This window comes from Centruroides vittatus, unplaced genomic scaffold (assembly GCF_030686945.1).
Source record: "Centruroides vittatus isolate TY-2023 unplaced genomic scaffold, ASM3068694v2 contig_1051, whole genome shotgun sequence".
Classification (NCBI taxonomy): Eukaryota; Metazoa; Arthropoda; class Arachnida; order Scorpiones; family Buthidae; genus Centruroides; species Centruroides vittatus.
Window position 1 is genome coordinate 336835 of NW_027120680.1, and position 23093 is coordinate 359927.

Below are 23093 nucleotides of genomic sequence, written 5' to 3' on the forward strand. Positions count from 1 at the left end.
GGCTGCAGGGGGAGATAGTTGGATCTGAAATGGCCGGATCACGTGTGTAACGATGATAAAAATTATCTCAACGCCTTGTTGGTGTCAGGGTATTTATAGTTTTGGATATCAACAGACTCTCATTAGGGCTTTACTTGACACGACGGGTTACCTTTAGTCGGGTGGAAGAGCTCTCCGGTGGTCCCATTCACCAAACTCGCTCTCAAACTGCAAACCAACCGCTCAATGTTTGGTACGTCGTGACGAAAAGGTGGGACGGGTGGCCATTGTCGGCAACCCACAAGACGGTTTATCGTACGGCAATCCTTAAAAGATCGAAAATTAATCTAGAACGGTAGCAAAAATATAAAATAACCTGGTGTACCGTACATCTCTACTTCCTACAAATTCACGTGGAAATTCTTGTCATTTAATAATAGTATAAGCTACCGTCGATATTTACAATTTTGGCTATTATTCGGCGAATTTTACACAAGATTAATTGGCTCTTTAAGATGGCTGCGTGCCGATTATTATTTAACTGAACATTTTTTTAAAGCTGTACTTGTACGAAAAGTATAAGACGATTTTAGGATTAGCGATAAAACAATTATCACAATTAACGCTATGTAAAAGAAAATAATAATAATAATTTGAGCACAAATATCGGCGCCGGCCAATAAAAAAAGATTTTATATCGAGTAATAAAAACACGCGGGTTACAGAAGGGACGAGAAGAATTTTGTAAACACAAAGTTTTATTTTCTAGACAACTACATAGAGTAGGTCAATAAATAACACCCATATTCTTACAATGAAACAACAATAGAAGATCAACTAATGGAGATCGGCTTCCGATTGAACCAATATCGATAGATGGGAAGCTTCGTAAGTTTACAATAATAATAATAATAATAATAAAACTAAAAATGATAGGAATACGATTGGTTGCGCGGACGATATAAATCTTCGCGCAACACTTTCCACTCGCGACAAATTAATAAACGGTCCGCGAACATTTTGGATAGGCCTACGTTTAAAGTGCGAAGAATAGTTCTTTACTTCTCCATCATCTACAGCCGTTCAATGGAGTGTAAATCCTAAGCATTTCGTTGAAAATGTATGAGGTGAAATGAACTAGAAACGTTCGAGGTATAAATCGACTCTGTTTTAAAGCGCGACTTTTGATTTCATTAATTACACGTCGATAACAGCCTAATTCTATAGCCCCTCGCTCTATTTATAACAGGATTTAACAATAAACAGCTTTACCGTATTAAAATATCGAACCTCTTTTGGCCAATTCGAATGACTCTTATAGGAAATATCGGCATTTTGCACGAAAAAGTAGTGTGTGCTAGTAATTAAATTCAAATTTACAAGATAATGTAATGTCGATTATCTCTGAAAAAAGGCACCTTATCTTTCAGAGACTGTGAATTTTTTGAAACGGTGTTCAATTTTTACTAGTTGATACTAATACAATTATTTTTTAATTTAAAAATATTTCTCTTGGCTGAAAATACGATGTGTACTTATCAACACTATTAATAGAGATCCCGAATCTAATCGTGAATTAACCCGAATAGACTCAAATGTTTTTATTTCATTCCCTAAAAAATCAATTATAAACGAAAGAGTCTAATCAAATGAAGAACCTTAATGTTAAATTCCCGTAATAACGTTTATGGATGTTAAAGGAACTTAAGGTTTTTTCTCTTTTTATACGTATATAAAGAGAAAAATACGCAAGAATCGTTTACACACTACAAATTTTGTTTATAAAGTAGCAAAAAATCCAAATTGATTTGGAATGTAAAGCGAAGCAATAACGCCATTTTGGTCCTGATTTCGTCTCGTAAAATAACAAAAATTCGAAAAATTTACTACTAAAGAAATGAGTTTAAATTTAACCAATCTGATTTTCGGGGCGTGACTAATTTCAGTTAATTCCACCGAGTCTATTCTGCCAGTTTAAAAGGCTCGATGCTAAACTCCAATATCCAAATTTGGCTTTAAGTCTCCTCTTTCGACATTACAAAACGAGCCTAAAATTTGCGTAAAATTAATTAAAACACTGGAAATTTAGTAAATATCGGTTCGGTTGGTTCTCCATTCAAAAGAGTTACCTGTAATTACGTTATATCGTAGGAAAGGCACATTTTTGAGTTGGCTTAAAGATATCGGATAGATAGATAAGCCTAATTAATATACAGATCTCGTAATTCTATAATTTTCTAGAATAGCGTATCGCTATATTATTCTAATTACTAAAGGAATAAGGTCTGTCCGGAAATCTAACTAGAAAACGAGTGAGTTTGCCGATTGCTCTTGTAGCAGCACGCGTTGGAGTTGATTGATTTGCCAGTGCCGTTCTATAAAGTACAGAAGAGGATCACAAAGACCGAGACTCGCACCACGTTCAGATTGCCGTAGAAGGCACCGTGGATGTCAGACCGTGAGCCGTCACCAAACTCGGTATGGACGGCGGCGAGACGGACCCGTTGGAACCGGGGTGGTGATGATGATGATGATGGCTTTGCAAGTACATGTAGTAATTGTAATTCTGCGCCGTGGCCAATTGTCCGAAAGGGGTGCTACCCGACACGGTTACGGATGCCGTGGGGTGCGAAGGACGAAATCCTACGGCTGCGGAGTGGCCTAGAAGGTCGGTGACGGCGTGCGGAGAGGGCCAACTCCTCAGTGCCGTGGCGGGACTCCCTCCGTTGGCCATTCCCGCTACGGTGGTAGTTTTGGCATTGGCCGTCATGTTGAGAGCCGGCACGGGGGTGGTCGACTGCGACGCCTGAGATTGGGGTGGAGCGGCGGCGCAGGGATACGGGTAAATGGGATTGTACAGGTGTCTGTGATGGTCTTTGACGGCCGAGTCCACGAAACAGTGTCCGTTGAGATGTCCCGACACTCCTATCTTGTTGCGTAAAATGCGGCTGATGCTACTAACCGATGGCACATTGTATTTGTCACAGATTCCGTCAGCTAGGAGACGATCCCTGATTTCCCAAGCGAAGATTCCCGGGTCTTTCTGCTTCAATTCTCTTATGTAGGCCACCACTTTCGGCGTAGTGACTCTGGGTTTGCTTCCTCCGATGGCACCGGGCAAGATGGAACCCGTTTCGTGATACCTGGCCAAGATTTTCGACACGCATCCGTGCGACACCCGCAACTGTCGACTAATATCGCACGGACGAACTCCCAATTGAGCTAATTCCACGATTCGTAATCGTATGGCATTCGGTAATGGACGTCCATTTACGAAGACTCCGCCCAACTGATTGACTTCGCCGTAGGTTTGGGTATCTGAAAGGAAGAAAACATTATTTAAAATGAAAACAATATAGAAAAACACACATTTTATAAAGCATAAACTTGTGAGCGATTGAGAAAATCTAGTAGATAAGACCATATTACTCTTAGGCCTGTATGAACTTCTCAACGCTTTTGATAGTTCAATTACACTAAAATAAGTGTTCCAAATATTAAAAAATTGATATTTTAATATAAAAACACCAATTAAATTTTATTTTCTATACTTTTACACTCCGGAGATTCTTTGGTGCTCGCATCTAGTCACACTTGGTGAGACAGCTCGCTCTTGGAGGACGTTCAAAGAAACATATTCTAGTGGAAAATTATAAATTTTTAATATTTTACACCATTTAAATTGATTTTTACAACGACGAGGCTTTAATAAATCACTCTAAAATATGAATTTTAAAAGTAATTACTGTAGAACTTCTTAGAAACTCTACACTGCAACGAGCCGATTATATTTTAAAATTAGTTATAGGCCTACGTCTTAATATAATTCAAATTTTATGTAAATGAATAAAGAAATCTGTGAATCGAACACGATTTACATAAACTTTGAGAGAAAGAAAACCAAAAAATTAAATTCTGTTAAACATTAATGATATAACTCGCATCATGTCTACGCATAAATTTATATTTATTTTATTTTATGACTCGTATGAAAGGGTGAAAGTTTAATTTACTATTTATAATTGTCCTAAATTGTAGGACTTACTAATAGGAACAAAGTCTTTTTTTCTAGTTTTATTAATTTAGTTAATTTTTTCTAAATTTAGAATATTTAAATTTTCAAAACTTCTCTAATTCTGTGCAGCCGAGCTTCGTTTGGAGTTATCTACAATCGTTATTATAGATTTTTTTAAAGTCTAGAATTAATCTGGAAGCATATATTTTCTTTATAAATGTAAACGTCCTTTTAAAATGGGTAGAAAATCATTGCGAAGTGCAGTTTTGTACTACAATTTCCATCGTTAGATTGCTATTTTATCCGGGTTTATTGCGCGGGAAAGTTAATTTAAAACACCTTTTAGAACATTTTCTCCTTTTTATAGACTGTTCTACACAAAACAAAAGGTGATAGATGAGACTCACGCTCTGATTTCAATCCCATTCGTAGCTATGCCAACGAAGAGTAACCCGTAACATCCCATTTTCATTACTATAGTTACTTTTATGCCCAAAAGAAAGTTATACATCTATCTTCTATTGTCTTTTACTGTAATTTTATATCGAATTTTTTCTATTGTTGACTTTTATCTTCTCGATTTGATGCGGTAATCTTCGTTATCTTCACTTCTACCGATAAACAATATCATCATCGTGTTTCGGATGATTATAGGAAACACGATGATCACATTGTTCGATTTATTCTTTATAATTTATCTCTACCTTATTTCTATAATAAAATGATACTTGTCACCATTTAAGGTTATAAATTGAGTTTTATTTATATCTTGTGTACATTATATTTAGCTTTACATTTCCTATCACGTCATCTTAAATTTTTTCATAAGAAATATTTAAAAAAAGATACCGCTTAAGGTGAAAAACTTGGTGGAAAGAAGACACAATCTCTGAAATTTTATCTGAGAAGTTTACCGTCCTGTCTTTTTGTTAGGTCAGCCTACACCGACGTATCTTGTCCTCATTCGACTTTATAAGAAAAGCGAAATTATATTCTCCTTAACTCCTCTCTTAACAAGTTTTTAAGCTTCGTAACAGTACAAAAATTACAACTCATTTCTATTTATTTTGATTAAAAATCTTAAAGTATATTTTATAGAATTATACAAGTTAATTATCATCATCCTAACAGCATCGATTAAAAAAGATTTCAACACTTATCTAATGTTTTATGTCCGCTTCTAATTAAAGTATTTAATTCCGAATAATAACCTTAAAATAGCCTAATTATAAAACAATTATTTTTCGGTATAATAAATAAATTTCCAATCCTTTAACACTTAAAGAAAACATAAAAATGAATGTGTTAAGTAGTGAGAAGGTGGAGAGAAATTCGTGTGTAGCGTACTAAGTAATTTAAATGTGTTTAAATTCATAATTATTATTATAGTTTGAATGAAAATGTTCTTATATTTCTTATATAAAATGATAACAAAGAAGGTAACGTTGGAGATGAAGACGTTTGAAGGATTATTAATGATATAATTCGTGTACAGGATTCGTCATCTCGTGTACAAATATACTGAAGCGAGAATACCCTTTCTGGATTGAAGAAAGATGGGATTATATCGACTATCCGAAACTTATGTGACTTATTCCAGATGTAATAAGAGAAAATATAGTATACTTCTATTTAATTAACTCGGATATAGCATTAGAATGTAAGTAAATTGTGCTGTTGCAATCGATACAAATGTAAACATTTGTCTCGGGCCTGTGAGTGTAAGTTCTAATTGACTTAAAAGTAGAAAATTTCCGGTAATAAATGTATTTAATCTGTTTTCCTTACAGACTTTAGAGCAGAAATTATTCATATTTATTTCGGATTTTCTTATAAGAATCTTGTTTAATACAACATTTATTAAACGGAACCGAGATGGAGGAATCGGGTCGACTTTATGCAAATTATCGACGGATTCGCCTGTTTGCACCACCGAAAACTGCTACAGAAAAGGTAAAAATAGTTTAATTCGGTAACATTTATTTTTCGATTTTTGTTAAATTTCTTACAATAAATGAATTTTATCCAGTGGCGCATTACAGCTTCGAAGGGCCTAGGCAAATTTTGAATTAGAGCCCTACGGTCATTTTTCTTCCGAGGGAGTTGCTTTGGGGGAAATATTTTCTTATAAAGGATTGGTTTGGGGACCCCAGGCATAATGCGCCATCAATTTTATCATAAACTGTAATGTTTCTCCTCATTTTTTTAAATAGTTTTATACCACATAACTTCCAATGCTCTACACTTGTACTTAGATTAATCATTTTATATTAAAATTGTTTTTAATATTTTTTAAAAATATTTAATAAATAACTAAATAATGTCACAACTTTCTTATGTGACATCATTAATTTATAACCTGGTATCTTAGGGCCTATATTCATTTATTTCTCTTGATAAGATGTGTTTTTATATGAGGCTACTAATTTCAGATTATTTACATAAAATAAGAATAAAATTCGAATATTTATTTATTGATTAATGTCTGTATAATTTATTGAGTTTCGCGCCTTATAGTCTGTAACCTTTCTTCCATACGCGACTCGCTCGATAAACTATGTTCTAACAATTAAAACAATAATAAAATTAATTTATAACATGTTATATATTGGGTCATATCCTGTAGAAAACTATATTCTCTCACATAAAATATTATAGGATAGGGAAAGGATGCAACTACATCTACAGCGTGGTTGTTATACTTGCATCCCTTAATTTTGCTTCTCGAGTTCTAATAATTATTATTAAATAACGCCCAACTATGAAGATAAACCGTATGTCTGTCTGTAATAACTATAACTTCTACAGGAAGAATTTTTTACAGCATTTCAGGCGTCACTCTTCACATTTTGAAGTCTTTAGTAAGCCTTATAACTCGTGATTTTGCATTTGAAATGCTTCGCCCCTTCTCCTTCAATAGTACAGAGCGTGTATCAAATGTATTAGTCACTGGAGTTGCATATAATTGTATTTAAGTTTTATCGAAACTCGCAGAAAGGATGCCTTTCGGTGACGTGTCACTCAACAGTTTAAAAATATCGCCGGCTTCTCCCTAATTGATTTCCTCCTGCCTTTTTTCAACATGTTGAAAGGGATGGCGAATTCTATTGTGGACGTTTGAGAAGTGTGGCAAATTGGCGAGTAATCCACTCAATCAAACTGTAAACTAACCTAAATTTGGCCACCTTAATATCCAGTCCAGTTGCAACGGGCATTATAAGCGGCTCGGGGTTTATTATAGAAAAATCCACATAGGCAGGTATTGATTCTCCTTTCCGTAATCATAATGAGAGTTTAAGTGTAACAGAAGTGAGAATTTAAACTCTCGCTCATTCCTAGAATAGAGTGGAGGGTTTCGAGGAAGGGCGAGGGTTTAAAGTGAATTCTCCTCGCAGTCCTTGAAACTTTTTGAAAATATAAGGGTTAAATTTCTTTAAAATGAAGTGATAAAACCTAATTTTTTTTAATTGTTACCGTTATTAAGTTATTAATTTTAATTTCCGAATATTCTTCTGGAAGAGTGAATTATGGCAAATCGTGGAGGGGTAAGTAACTCTTGGTGTTTTCCGAACCACCAATTTCTACTTGCGATAAATAAAAACACAATTTAAATTAAAAAAATAAAAAATAAATAAAGTTAATCTCGGTCAGAAACTCACGAAAAAGCCTTCGACTTGTCATATTTCTAGCAAATGTCAGAAATGCGATTCTGCCTTCGATCGGTTCTCCAGAGGTGTAGGAGGTGGGAGCCAATGAGGTTGGCAAAGGGGCAAGGCGCCGTGGCCATAGGCCAATTTCCACCTATGTCAGGCAACAAGTTCAGGGTCGGCGTGAATTGTTCGAAAGCGTGAGCAATGACACATACATGCGCTCGGTTTACACGCTTTTGTACTTCGCACCCGACTCCGTGTTTTACTTGTCACGTATGGTCGGGTCCACGGTTAACTCTTTCTGTTCGCTCGTTTCACATCACTCAATCTTCCGTCAACGGCGAAATGCCTTCTGGGAAAAGCCCGTGTGATAGACAACACGACCCTTCCAAGGACACGTCGACGAGGAGAAGAATACAGCACCATTTTCCCCATATAAATCCAATTTCTTCTTAATATTTTACATAGGATTAACTTCACTCTACGCACATTTTTATAAGGATTTATATTACTTTTATCAATTAAATTGTACTTTGATAAGCCTTATACTACTTATAATTAATTAAACGATCTTTTACTTCTCTATATTACAAGGAGCCTGATACTGCATCATCATCCTCGAATCTGCTAGAATTTCTAATTATTATGATCAATAATTTAAAAATACAGAGCTAAAAATCTTACTATTTAACTTTCTATTATCCTAAACGACTTAAAATGACTTCAAATTAATTGAATTATTAAGTGTAATTGTCGTTAACTTCTCCTTTAATTAGGCACGTTGAAGATTATGTCTACAACTTTATAAATGCCAGACGAGAAGTATATATTTAAGGGTTATTTACGCTATTAAAATCATACAAAGCAGTCAAAATGATAGATTATTAGCAAAAAAATGCCTCTATTATGACGCTATTTGTAAAATTCCTCTGTCAACTTTTGAAAGGAGTGTATTATGGGTGATGCATTTTATGATTCGTTTTAGGATTCATAATTTATTATTTTATCGCCAAAACCTTAAAATTGGCCAATAGTCTGTGTTGTTAGGTCGAAATGCGAAGTTAGAAATGCCTGCTGGAGAGATCTCCCATTGAGAAGAGACGGCATTATTGTTTCATGTGTGAAGGGATTTCCACGCAAAAAATATGCAGAAAAATACATTTTACTGCATATCTCGGAGGAATTCTTCCGTAAAATTTTATTAATTGAATTGTTACCATCCTTTGCATCCTTCATAAATTGGAAAATTAATTTATCCACGTCATTTGTGGCTTAAAAATAGTCGAAAAGTCATGAAAATCTCTCTTACGGAGAGAAGATCGATTACGAAAGTAATCCATAAGTTATTCCGTTACAAATTATTAATTTTAATATATATTTTCACGGTAAACCGAAAGTTTCTTTAACAAAATATTAAAATTAATCGCTAAATTACTTTGACAAGAGCATCCTCGAATTTCGAATTCCTCCCTCTTTAATTCACTTCTACTCGAATAAATTCCGAAGAAATATTAAAAGAAAGAAAGAAAAAAAAAATGTCGGAATTATCTTTAGCAAAGAATAAAAATAGCCACAGCAAATTCGAATGTGAAAGAGAGAATTACTGGAATAGCCATCTGGTTTGTGGAGGGTCCCTCTCACAACGGCGCCATACAACCCTTCGTTTTTAGTCACGCTCCATAAAGCCAAACTTACATTATAGTTTAATAAGAAGACGTTTACATAAGATATCGGTATCCGCAGTGTTTTTAACCACCAATTTTTTTTTAAGTAACATAAAATCTAGAATATTAAACGTGGCTTCGGATTCGGATGGAAAGTGTCCATTGAAATTACTCTAAGTACTATCACTTTAACGGACGAAAATACACTTAATTATCGATTTCTTCGATTACTGATGCATTTATTTATCAATTAATTTGCTTATAGAACAACAATTTGCTTTAAAAAATGCTCGCGTGGCAGATTTTTCTGAAGTCCCCACGCTTTGCAACTGTACGAACCAACGTAATTGGAATCGATTGGGGCATTTTCTGTATGATTTTAGCCATAAATTAACTTAACGAAGTTGATTTATATATTTTTTTCTCGGTTGGGAACCGAAATTATTACTCGGTAACTTCATACGAAACTAATTTTCAACCGAGCCTTATCGCTTTCGTGGTTCTCGGAAGTATCGCTCTCGCCTTCGTGTGTTCGAGAACCAAATTTATCACGTGATTAAAGCCTTCCTACTTACATACAAAATATAAAATAACTTTATTTCGTCGTAATCTTAATTATTTGCCTAACTATTTATACACGTACAAATTCTTTAAAACGGGGGATTGCCCTAGAAAGTAAAACTAATTATAACGGGGTGTATTCAGTTTAACGCCTATCACCTTAATAATTAAGCACGTATGATTTATCTGATGTAAGTTATAATGTATTTTGTATAAGGCCTATCTTTGTTAATTTAGTATAGAAACAATGGATTAACAACCGAGATAATGTGGGATTGTAGACATATTTTTCCACTATTAACAGAGCAGATACTTATGAAAAAATTAATTTTATTTATTAGATTAAATTCGCTTCTTACGCTGGAGTGAATTGGATACACAAATATTTAGCACTTTTTTTAGTTTAAAGCAAACATTTTTTCATAAAGAAACTCTGTATTAATTTTTTATAGGAAACGAGAAGTGCATACTATCAATTTAATTAATGTAAATGGCAATAAATTAATTTATAAGTGTTTAAATACATTTTGTGTATATATATATATAGGCCTATATTTTATAATTTAAAAGCAGTTTAACGTACAAAATGGGATCTCTGTCCAATTTTTTTAATGTTGCAACACAGAAAATAAAAAAAATTATAAAGCTTTTATAGTCAAAATTCTTTTCCTCTTTGGAAACTGATGCGGAGAGCATCCCTCTCTATAAGTGATTCCTGCGCTGTAAGGGCGTATTCGTAAGATTGTCGGCAACAACTGTAGGGATTTTATAGGTTCTAAACACAAATTATACCTCGTAACTTCTACTTGTAGGGAAATTTTACACTTTAATTATACAGATTCCTGGAGGAGAGAAGAAATGTCTTCTTTCCTCCAGGAATCTGCGGATTAACAAATCCTGTAGGTCCTACAGATTGAAGTAAGATCGTTCCGGATCAAAAAACATCAGAATTTTTTGGAAAAAGTTTAATAGAATAGCAAAAAAACATGGATAAAATATTTCGAGATCACATTTAATACCATCGACAATTAACGAGTGTCAACGATTTAAAACACATTCCTTTAAAATTATTGTTTATGTTACTTAATAATAACTTCCAGATTGAGTCTGAGATAAGGTTATATATTATTAGGTTTATGTAAGTGTGTCCCGAGTCGCAATTTGTGCTAGAGTCGCAGTTATGCGGATGAGTGACAGCAACATACCAGAAAGTCAAGGATGCTGTCAGTACAGAGGCGGACGGATAAACTGAATGAGAAAAATACTAACATTCACTCCTACTCGGAGTTAGCAATGATTTGCAATCTTGTAACAAATCGAAGATGCTTTTATCGTCCTGTTAATCACGTGTTTCTACTCAGCATCTTTGAAGATCACCGAGATGATAAGCACGTTACTAAGCGAAAAATCGGGAAAGGGTCTGTCCTTTTTCTAAAAAAACTGTTTATTTATAGGGATTTACAGTAAGACTTGTTGCCTTGTATTAGATAATTGTGGTTATTTTCACATTTTGAGCTAGAATTAACACGCCGATGCTCTCGATTGTCCGGATGCTTCGATACAAATTTAGTGAGACACAGACGTATAACAATTAGGAATAGTTCAAATTCGAGTTTTAAGTGAGCAAAACTTGGCATTTTAATGTTCAGAATATAAAATTATGAAATTTTAAAAGAATTTCCTGTTTCACCTTAGACTTTGCATCAGCCTAATGAAATGGGAATTTCAGTTTTGCCGCACTAATTAGCCAAATTGTAAGCAAAGTGGTGGCTATTTAATTATAAATTGATGTAAATTAGATTTACATAAATCTACTTAAACAAGATTTGAATGATACATACAATCGTGTACGATAAACACATTTCCTTACATTGAAACGAGACGGTATACGGGTAAACTACAATAAAGAATTATAAAAATTAAGAAGGATATACCGAAAAATACCTTTTTCCAATGTATATCTACTTAAAATATCTTCAAAACCACGAAAAACTCTTAATGCAATTGTTAAGCCTCTCCAAGAGGGATCTCGAGCCAATTCCTTTCACCCCAAAAACGAGAATTAAATAAGTAATAATAAGGTAATTATTCGTCATTTTAAATAAGTTATCGAGTTAATGAAACGAGAATTGTAAATGTGTGCGTGTACATTGTACAGGAAGTGAAACGACATTCATCCACGCGTCCAGACATCACAACATCTGACCAAACAAACTCAGTTGTTTATATCGCACCGCATTTGTCATCCCGATGATGGATAGAGTCAAGTTGTGACAGATTTTCCTCCACACTCTAGTACTTTGACTTCATCACTCTATCAGTCCTTCGAGGAATGGCCATCCTGCTCTTTGACGGGATGACCAAGAGACATGTTTTGCTTCGTGCGGCTGTCAAACTCTATCCTCTATTTATAGCTACATAATATTTACAGGTCTTTTTTCGGTGTGTTTTTCCTCATCACCAGATGGTTCCACAGCCGCCAAAAGAGGTAAAAGTACTCGAAATAATGAAAAATAAAGAATACAAAAGTAAACATTCGGCAGATCAAACCGTAGAGTGATTTATTTTTATTTTATTTTCTTAATGATTCTACTGTACTTTGAAGGGTAATTTGTACCCCTTTCTTCTATTTTTATTAACTATTTTATAACATAATTTAGACAATTACACGAGAAGTTAATGGCGTGCCTACTTTAAAGGTTATTTCTAGTGAAGTAGCGCTATTTACGCACCTTACGGTGAGCTGGGAAACAGGTTAGAATTGTATCTAAATGAGTTAACGTGGGCATAATTGTCGAGACCGAGTAGAAAAATCGGCGCTTGTGTCTCCTACAGTAGATCCTTCTCGAGTTTTAGAAGCTGTCAACGATAAGAACCGCTATCTGATAACTCTTAAAGATACTCCCAACCGATAACAGGAGAATCTTAGCGGTAATTTAACACAAAAAATGTTACTTTTGGGATCCATATTTTAGCCCCGCGATTAAAGAAATATTCAATTAATGGCTTTTTCAAAGCTGGAAAACTTCGAAGCCGAGCGAGAAATATCTGTAATTGCATTTAATTCAAATATATTTATTAAATTAAAAGTTTTTTTCGGTTGTTTGGAGAGATTAAGATCGAGCGTAAAGTAGTTAGTGAGGTGTAAGAGGTTAATGGAATGGCGTGAAGGAGCATAACGATGATGCGCAACACATGGGCACAGTTGCTTATAATTCAGAAAACCACTGACCAGAAAACCAGAACGTTTTCGACAGGTTGGAAGAGAAAGTCCAAGAAACTTCTCGTCTAATGAAAACAAAAACGAGAAATTTTCTAGGCTTTGAAAAATGTGGCAGTAAATTTCCATTCAATTTTAATTTATTATGGTAAAAATATTACACGAAGCTGTATTTTGGCTCGGTAGAAAGCTGATTTACTATAACTAACGATCATTTATTAATAACTGTTATGTATATTTATGGATCAATACGTATTTTACTGATGTATCCACTGGATAGAGCGGTTAACAATGGCTTAACTACTTTCGAGTGGTACCCAAGGGCCCTCTTAACAGAATTATAGGTTTCTGGGGCTTGCTTATATAATTGGAGGGTGATGGGAAATTGGTGCATAAATTAAGACGGCACTGTGGTAGCTTCTTAAACTGTTAGGTAAAATATTATCAAAATTATCTCTACAGTTAAAGAATTGTATAAAATTTTTGATGAAATTTCCCATTAATCCTGTTACATTTTACTAGATCCAATGGTTGCAGTCCTTCGAAGAAACATGCAGCAGTAATAGAGTCGAGAGAAGAAAAAATATAGTTAAATCCTTAAAAACTGCACAACTTTAGCTAGACTAAGCTTAACAAATAGAGAAAAATAATGAATATTCTTAGAAATGAGCATAAACTCGAGTTAACATTTGATACACGTCTCTTGAAACTCGTCTACATTTCCTCCTGGGAGTTGTTTCTGTGCAACTATTGTAACCGGCTTATCCTTGAAAACAGTGAAAATAAATGAAGTAGAAGTCGTCTCTTTCGGAATGTCGTGTAATTCTGTACGAAACAGATGGATAAATGACAGGTAGCAATATCTTGTTGATACGGTAATTTGCGATGCAATTGGGAGGCGTGGGTTTTCTCTGCTTCATTTAATTTAGGTCCATTTCGGTGAACGTTACCGTTGTGTATCATCGACAAGATGATAATACTTTCTTTCTATAGATATAACTCATTAATTTTTACTTCTTCGAGAGTCTGCATCCAGAAGCCAGTCAATCATCCATCCAATTTCCGGTTTTTACGTATTTTTCCAACCCCTAATGCCGTAATACTGACATTATGTGGTGGCCTTTGAAAAGTCCAAATTATGGATGCCGAATGCTGCTGCGGATCAGAAGGATCCCCGATTTAGCGCTTTAGAATCGTACCTCCGCAGCCTAATTTAGTGAATAAATTATAAATATATCATTCTACGACTTGTTTACATTAATAATTATATCTTTAATTAAGTTATTATTGATTTTAACATGTACTCCTACAGAAAACTCCTAGGAGTATGCGGATATACAGAGCTATCCTAAGCTAAGCTCGAGCTACAATATTCCTCTATCGTTCCGTTTATAAGCTGTTCCTAATCGGGGATTAAGTTATTTGACATTCATATTTGGAGACGGATCCTCCCTTCGCCAAAATGTGGTAAAGGTCACGTGTCCCATATTGACAGGAAGTTTAAATATCGACCACGTGGAAAGTGTTGGATGTCAAGGGTCCAGGCGGTTGCCACTAACACCGACGTGAATACGACTCCACGTTCGGTGGATGGGGGAAGGAAAACTAATGGTCGGCAACAGTTAGTGTAGAACAGAATGGGACGTCTCTAAGTATATAGCGAGGGCACGGTTCACTTACTTCCACTCTTTCTCTCCCGTTTGCTCGCTTTAGATTTTTATTAATAAGTCGGAGCCACTTCTAAATCGTTACTCCACTTAATTTCAGTTTTAATATAAACCCGGCGGGTAAATTAATAATTGTAATTAAGTGCGGCTTATTCGATAAACAGTACTTAGAAACGTCGACGGGGGTGAGGTTTTTCGTGTCGTTTTACCAATTGTACGTCTTGTTTTGGTGTTTTTTACGTTTAAAAAACACAAATTGATACTATATTTAACTTATACTTTTAAATGCTTATGTGATGCGGTGACACGTTTCTTCTCTTTATTTTCCGAATCCAAACCGTTTTTGTAATTTTTTATTGATTAATTAAAGTATATTTACACTTAAACACGTCCCTCTAAGCGTAAGGGTATAAACTTAAGGCCTTGAGTTACGCTTAGAGGGACGTGAACGAGGAAATGAAGGAGAGTCTGTTTAGATTATAGCAATAACTGCACGTTTAACTCGTTATATAACCTATTAATAAGTGTATAACTGCGTAATAACGACGTTAAAACAGACTAGAAGTCTTAAAATTTCAAGCAAATGAATAATTAATAACGAATTCGTCTCGGAAAGAATTCCTTTGAAGTGATCAAGGACGTGCGATCGAGAGATGCTAATAAAACGAAACCATATGTAGACTGACAAATTAAGTTTACGCGAATAAAACTCGTTTAACGAGTAAATTAAACTCGTAACCCACCAAAATATTAATTTACCACGCTTTAAATACGCTGGTAACATTTTAAAATTGGCAAATGAATCGAGTAAGTGCGCTTTTGTAGGAGTTATGGCCTAGAAGATTAGACGTTTACAAAGTGTTTATCCTTCTAAAGGAAACGTTGTGAAGTAACAAGAACCATAGTTTGTCCTTCGCATGTACAGGCCGAGTTGTCATGCTTGTTGGCTGCTTTGCTTGACAGTCGTCGTCGAATTACGACATCAGTCAAAATGTCAAAGGCTGTTTCGACCTCATTCTCCGCTACGTCCGAATGTCATGCATTTTTATCTGTTTTCACTTTCTTTTTTCCCCCATTTTTTAAAAGATATCCGTGAATAAGAAGCTTTGTTTCGTCTGCGCCATTTAATTCGCTGCACTATAAAAAAAACAGGGATATTTCCCTAAAATAGCATTCGTTTGATTTAGTTTTTAACGTTATTTTTTTTCTCAAAAATTCGGGGAAATGCGAGGAAAAGTATAGAAATTCCTATCTGGTGATGTGTACGTGAAGAGATGTGAATGAGAAAAACCCTAAAACAACGGGGAATTTTTTTGTATGAAGATATTTTTCTGCTTTTTATCTACACGAAGGGAAATTTTATATTCATATTCATCCCAAAATGTTAAGAAAAAATACGAAAATTTTCCTAACATGACGGGAATTTCTTTAAAAAGAAATTCCCGTCATGAATTCTTTTCAAAGAAATTTTTGTTTTTCCCTGTATAAAGGGAATTTTTAAAATCAATATTTCTGTCAAAATAAAATTTTTCTGTAAAGGGAAAATCTTATAAAATAAAAAATCCTTATTTAGGGAAATAAATTTTATAAATTTCCCTATTTCCCTAACATTCCCTAAATACCCATTTTCCTAAAAATTTTCTAAATTACAAAATAACAAGTTTTCTTACCTTATTATAAAATTTCGTCGTTTTAGGGAAATATACACTTAAAAATTTCCCTTCGTAGAGGGAAAAAATACAACTCGGAAATTATCGTACTGGCTTACTACTTACTCGCGTAACCTCATTAACTGTGTATTTATTATCGAATATAATATTCCGAGATATTTCTGTCGTTGAAATTGTCACGTGTAACCCGGGCCTGCCCAAAAACTGTAGCTATTTAAGACAAGCAATTATTGAGGAGGTTCAATTCCCAGAAGCTCGAGACAGTAAACGTTAAAAGGTAGTTATGACCCAGACAAGAAGTCATTTATCAATCCCTACAGCAAAAAATTAAAGAGGGGGGATGTCTGTCCGAGTCCATAAAGGGTTATTCGATGTTTACACAATGCTCGAATAATTAAATTAGCTTTGAAGTATAAACTTCACCCCTACAGTTTATCACTTACTAATTATTTTTAAAAATATTCTGGGGGTTTGAGTTTTGTTTGGCTTTTAAATGTCTCTATCAATGGAAAAGTTTAACCTGATTGTCTCGTAATTATGAATGTAGGTCTATATATATATGACAGGACATACGATACTGTTGAAGATAGCACCGACTTTTGTGAGCATTCAGGGTGTTTAAATAGGTTACATAAGTTACGATAAAGGTTCTATTTATTTCTATCCTATTAACGTGGAAAATTTGAATAAATAATGACATTAAATCCGTACTTAAGCACAGGAGCATGGTTCGTCAACTTGCCCCCTACTCTTTCTCCAAATGTAAGGAGTGAAGATATACGTGTTGTTGTAGGGAAATATTTGCATAAATATTTCCCTGCAACTGTATAAAAATTGTAATAATGTACTGTACTCAGGGAAAAACTGTAATTTAGGGAAATATTTGCGTAAAATATACAAAATTTCGCAGAGGGGGAAAATACAATCTATACAAAAGTTTCTTTTTATTATAGGGGAAATTATTGCTGCTATAAATATGCTAATTTTTACGTATATATTTCCCTAATTATCCCTTAATATTCCTCTAATTGCAAAGTATTTTCCCTATAACTAATTGAAACTTTTTTACCATTCCTCATAGTTGTATAATCAATGTTTTATAAGAATATCTTTTTGTATAAGAATTTTTACCATTAAATAAAAGTAATATTTTATCGTCTTTATATACAATCTTCTATAATTAAATTCTATTTTTGCGTAGATTAAGATGCAATGTCACGCAATTATTCCATACAAAACTACTGTTTATCTGTAGATACTCCATCACTAAGTTACTCGGATAATTCGACATTTTAACCCGATTTAACGATTAATTGGTGGTTAGAAACAATTTAAAGTGTTTAAGATTGTTTTAATCCCAAAATAGAAAGATAAATTTCACAAAATGAACTAAAATTTGCGATTTTTACGTGGTTATGAGACTTGTAAAGTGAGGATAACAGTTTTAGGAAGTAATTTTAAATAATTTTTGGATGAATTAATCGAAATTAAAGGTAGGATTTTCGATATAACGGCATTCTAGGCTGATATATATACGTAGTTTACGGTAAACTCCCATTTTTACGACCTAATTGGTCCCGTCGTTAAGCGAGCCGTCGTAAATCGATCCATAAGTTCGGTGTCATAAATTTAGGTTCTGATCCTGGAAATGGATTCTGAGCTTTATAATACTTGTACCTAAGAAGTGAATGAATGAAATCGAACTATGGATTAAGTACAATAATTTCTTAGTTTAGAGAATTTTTGTGAGAAATTTAGAGTTTATTATCTATCTTCTTCCATAGAAGATAGAGATGCTCGTTAAGTTTAAAGCATCATTAATCTCTATAAATCTTCCTCTCTGTGGATGTAAAGATGGAGATTCGTAGAGACAGAGATGTTTTTACATTTGGTTCCTTATGATAGAAATTCTCATAGAGAGTTTCTATGAATTATCACGCAAAGAAGAATGGCTGATCCTTTCCAAAGTTCAGTTTTAGGAGCCAGCCGGCTCGCAGGACACGACATTTTTGCCATCAAAATTGATGTTTTCTCACTATATTTGTATTAAATTTGAATATAAAACCTTATCAAAGTAATTTCTGGAAGTTTGGAACAGGTATGCTCGTATTTTCTTATAGTCATAGAGGATGGAGATGCTGCAGCATCTTCATCCTCTATCAATCTCTATAGCATGCTGTAGATATTGAGATATTCTATTTGTACAGATCTACGAGGTAGAGATTCATAAAAATAGAAATTCTTTTAAACGGGAGATTCAGAGGGTTCTAGAAGAGCTATGGTTATAGAGAATTGAGTTAGAGATGCTCTTTAAATTAGAGATGATAGAACAGAAAGATGGCTCTAAACCATTAGAGAGATGCCCATTAATTTGGATCTTTAAGGAGCTTGAATTTGGTTTCAATTTGCAAAATTTCAAGTTAATTAATGTATTTGGGGGTTGGTTAAGTGGGGTGAATTGACTGGACTTTTCAATAGAGCCACGTTTCTGTTTATGTTCAAAATCTCTTGATGATTCTCAGTTTTTTTCCTACATAAAAACCATTTGAAGGAATAGTATTTATACATAAGAAGCCGCAAGATTCATCATTCTAAAGTTTCTCGTAAGATTCTTTTTTCCTCTCCTCTTAATGAAAAATATATTTAAAAAATGAAGAGATTGAAATAGAATTTGGAATTTTTCTAACGTAATTAACTTATTTTTGTGTTAATTATAATTATAATTATTACAGGAATTAACGAATAAATATTTGATTAATTAAGCTATTTAAAATGATTTACATTAAAAATTAAAGGATTTATCTGTATTATAATGGCTCACACACCTTTACAATTATAGAAAATCATTGTAGAAACCATGATTTTTCTATATTTCTAAAGAATAGTTTGACGTGTTTAAGACAGATTTACATAAGCGCAGTTCTTATATTAATACCTACAGGCCTAAGAGATAAGTCAACAAATAGTTCTACCCCTCATTTTATATATTGAATTATAATATTGTAGGCCTACAGGACCTTCTACAAATGTCTTGGATCAAATCAAATTTCAGTCCTCCCGGGTCTAAGTCGTGAAAAAATGAAACTTCAAACTACAACAGCAAATAATATGATATTTATAACCTGGAAATTCGTTTTATTCCATTAATTCTATTGAAAATTACTCCAGAAAGTCATCAGAGATTTCACAAATTAGACATTTCTGCCATCAACTGGGGCATCCTACTTATGATCTATGGGAAATTTCGAATTGTCGCAACACCACAGAGCTAGTTAGGATTTAATTAGTAAAGGGCCTATTACAGATATTGTATTTTACAGTGATTTAGAATGGTTTACATAGTTTAGTTCTCGAAGGTGACTTACTTTGCTACGTCTACGTTCAATGGGAGGAATTCTGTGCCACGCGAATCCCTCCTTACACTACATTTATAATCGATACAAAGCTCTTACACTGTTTTTACTGTCGTTATTTGAATAAATGCCTCATTTTCTATACGAGAACTACAAAATACAGGAATTTATAAGCATAAATTCCTGTATTTTGTATAGGTTGAATTTGGTGTAGCTTCTATGTAAAGAAACTGAAAGATGATGCATAGCTTCTGCATATTTATGGAGAAAATAAGTTAATGTACATTAAAATTTGCATACATTTTAATGTATGATTAAACCCGTTACATTTTCTACGTTTAAATTAAGATACATGACGTAGTGGGTTGTCCAACTCATCTGCATTTCGTGTAAATACTCGACAAGTTTGCGTGTTAAAAAACTTTTAAGTGCTGAAAATTAATTATAAAATGTAAAATTTCATAATTTTATTCAAACTGAATTTAATTTTCTTAAAAAAATCGATAAATTTTGCGAAAATTTGATGAAAAATTATCATTTTTGCGCGATCGGATGTTGACACACGTCACTGATGTATCGGATGATACACCGACTTTAAAATTGATTTATATAAAAATTTCTTTGATTTAAGATTATTTTCGAAATTAAACATACAATTTAAGGTAAATTAAGTAAGATATTTTATTTATTTAAGTTTAATTCCATCCACTTATTTATAATCTTACTATAAAGCAGAGCATTCGATACACGTGAGTTCGGATTCCTCTCGTGTCAGAAATACATCTTTTTTGACTCTGGACAGATTATTACAGGCTCTACATTGTTCTTAATACCCTAAACTACTAAATTACATATTCTAAAATATAATATCTACAGGCATAATTCAAAAATTTAGGTACCTTTAGCGATATAATTCTTCAAAGATGTCAAATTTCTCTTCCACGTTATCTCAAAATCATAAAATTTCTCTGGTTGTAGTCATTAAATATTGTAATTTTTCAGCTTATGTAGGACTTTTATAAGTCCCGTAGGACTTAATAAACTAGAATCTAAGCTGTAGATTAGTTAAAGGTTGTAGAAAGATTAAATCCTGGCTGGTATTTACACTTAAATAAACACTTTTAACTATCAAACACACAAAACAATTAGCTTTGTTTCGCATTTTAAATCTAAAAATATAAATTGGAGACGGATTTGGACACGCTAAAGACATACAAAAGGCTCTCTACTAAATAATAATGGATAATATATATATATTAAGACGAGGGCCTTAGTAGCACGAGGCCCTAAAGTATAGCATGTTTAGCTTATGTATAAATCCGACTCGTGTTATAATTCACGAATTTAGAAACATAAATGCGGTTATTTTAACTGGAATTCGTAGGCCCTAATTTTTTACGTATAATATAGGCCTACGTTTAGAATACGCACGTGTTTACTCAAAATTTTAGGTTACTTTTTGTATGTATATAAAGGTCTACAGTTCGCCTATAGACCTGCTAGTATCATTGTAAAGTGTCTAAATTTAACAGAAAAAGGGGAAAATTTATCTACTTTTCCCTTATCTACTCTTAAGGGAATTATAAAATGTATGCTTATTTTATTAATTTAAAACAAAAAAATAATAATAAATTAACCTGAATAAAGTATTTAAACTGCTTACCATTTGATTAACCTTTATCGATTTGCGAGTTACACCATAAATTCATAAATTATGGTGTAAACTGCCTAAGAAAATAAAGGAATTCCATTCATCTAACTATTCTGTTTAATTTGAGTGTCTTTGGATGAGATTCTGCACCAAATTTTCATCCCAGGCCCTAGTTTTTTAAATTAATTGATAGAAAAACATGTCTAACGACAGTTTCGAACACTAGAAAGATCTGTTAACTTGATAAACTATCAGTCAAACGTAACAAGATGACAAACAGAATAAAGGGGATCCTTTCTTACATCCTTTTCTCAAGAATTTTGATCTAATCTGAAGCGTGGCATACTCTAAATTAAGTTATTTTTAAGCTCTAAATTGAACACGATATTTTTTGGGGGGATATTTTCAAAAATATTCTCACTACAAAGGAGCCTTCTTGTGATAACATAGCGCAGTCACCCCCTACCAAGCTATATATATATATTTGAGAAGCATTATTAGAAGTCTAAACTATTATTAGGCCGTTTGGAGTGCTGTCGGTTGGGAATAACCTATATAAAATGGCTCAAACAAGGAGCAATTTGGAAGATTTGAGGCTAAGTCGAAAGATCCCCACCGAGCTAAATCTTGAGAAGTTTCGCGAGTTAAATTATGTATGTTTGGGCATATAAATGCAGAATTTAGCATAAAATTAGAGAATATTCTTAAAATACACGAGAAATCTTGAGTTACTCACGTTTATGGCACCCCTAGGACTACAGAACGAGTGGCTTCAAACACGCAAGTTTGGTGTTACGTTAGAGTATTTGTTACGCTTAAAAATGGGTTACGAAAGTAAAGTTTTATAATTAAAAATTGGCGTTTTTTGGGGTAATTTCGGTGAAGTTTCGAGTAACGGAAGAGGCAACCCTATACGCGTCATACGTCGACCTTCTGGTGATTTGGCAGCAAGTGGCCTTCTATAAATGACAGGAATAGAGATAGTTACAACTCACCCATGTTTAGCGAGTCGTATATCCGTGTTGGCACAGACGTGGTTTGGTGTGGGTCAAGCGATGGATGGGTCATTCGTACTTAACGATACACGGCCATCTCGGTGAAGAGTACGTGGTGGTATGTGCAACCGCAAACATCTTTGAAGTACCGTCCGTCCCCCTCCTTCCATGGGGCCTGATTGGTTGCTGTGTTAACCGTGCTTCTGCCATCAGTCAGTGGCACACACGACTCCACCCCCTTTGTGCGTGCAGTGGGTGGGTCGGATTACCTAACGAGATCTCTACGGGATCGTGTTCCTACCGAAACAGGACGAGAAAACTGAGAACGTTTGTAAGTAGTTTCTTCCATTTTAAATCGGGACGATTCTACTGATATTGGAACCTCACGAGTTGGGCCTTTTTAAGACTATCTTCCGACCCTCCCTCCCTCTTTCCACTGTTGTTAGGGGGTGTTTGTTTCTTCTTATTTATAGAATACCGTCACCTCTAACTGTTACCACCTTAATTTTATACAATAAACTCTGTCTAATCTACTTTTTAATGGGGGAGGAATTTATATTCAGTGTGATTTAGTAGGATATTTTACACGTTTCTAGACTTAAAAATCACTCGGACGTAGTACAGAAGGCAATTTTTCCTAGCATCCGTTAAGAATTTCAGCCGGACAA

General features: G+C 34.0%; 1 protein-coding gene across 1 annotated transcript; it reads right to left on the reverse strand.

Moving 5' to 3' along the window:
- Nucleotides 1-1725: 1725 nt before the first annotated feature.
- LOC136971279 (paired box protein Pax-1-like) lies at nucleotides 1726-22590 on the reverse strand. The gene is made up of 2 exons (XM_067265741.1): nucleotides 22426-22590; nucleotides 1726-3297 (listed from the first exon to the last, which is right to left on the reverse strand). Exons 1-2 carry the CDS (start codon nucleotides 22496-22498, stop codon nucleotides 2402-2404), a joined length of 969 nt encoding a protein of 322 aa, XP_067121842.1. The 5' UTR covers nucleotides 22499-22590; the 3' UTR covers nucleotides 1726-2401.
- Nucleotides 22591-23093: the final 503 nt, after the last annotated feature.

What these genes read in the sequence shown, in the direction of transcription:
- LOC136971279 (XM_067265741.1), bottom strand. Translation starts at nt 22,498, where the DNA reads ATGACCCATCCATCGCTTGACCCACACCAAACCACGTCTGTGCCAACA. An exon ending in ATACGACTCGCTAAACATGG is followed by an intron (nt 3,298 to 22,425) that starts GTGAGTTGTAAC and finishes TCTTCCTTTCAG; the next exon opens with ATACCCAAACCTACGGCGAA.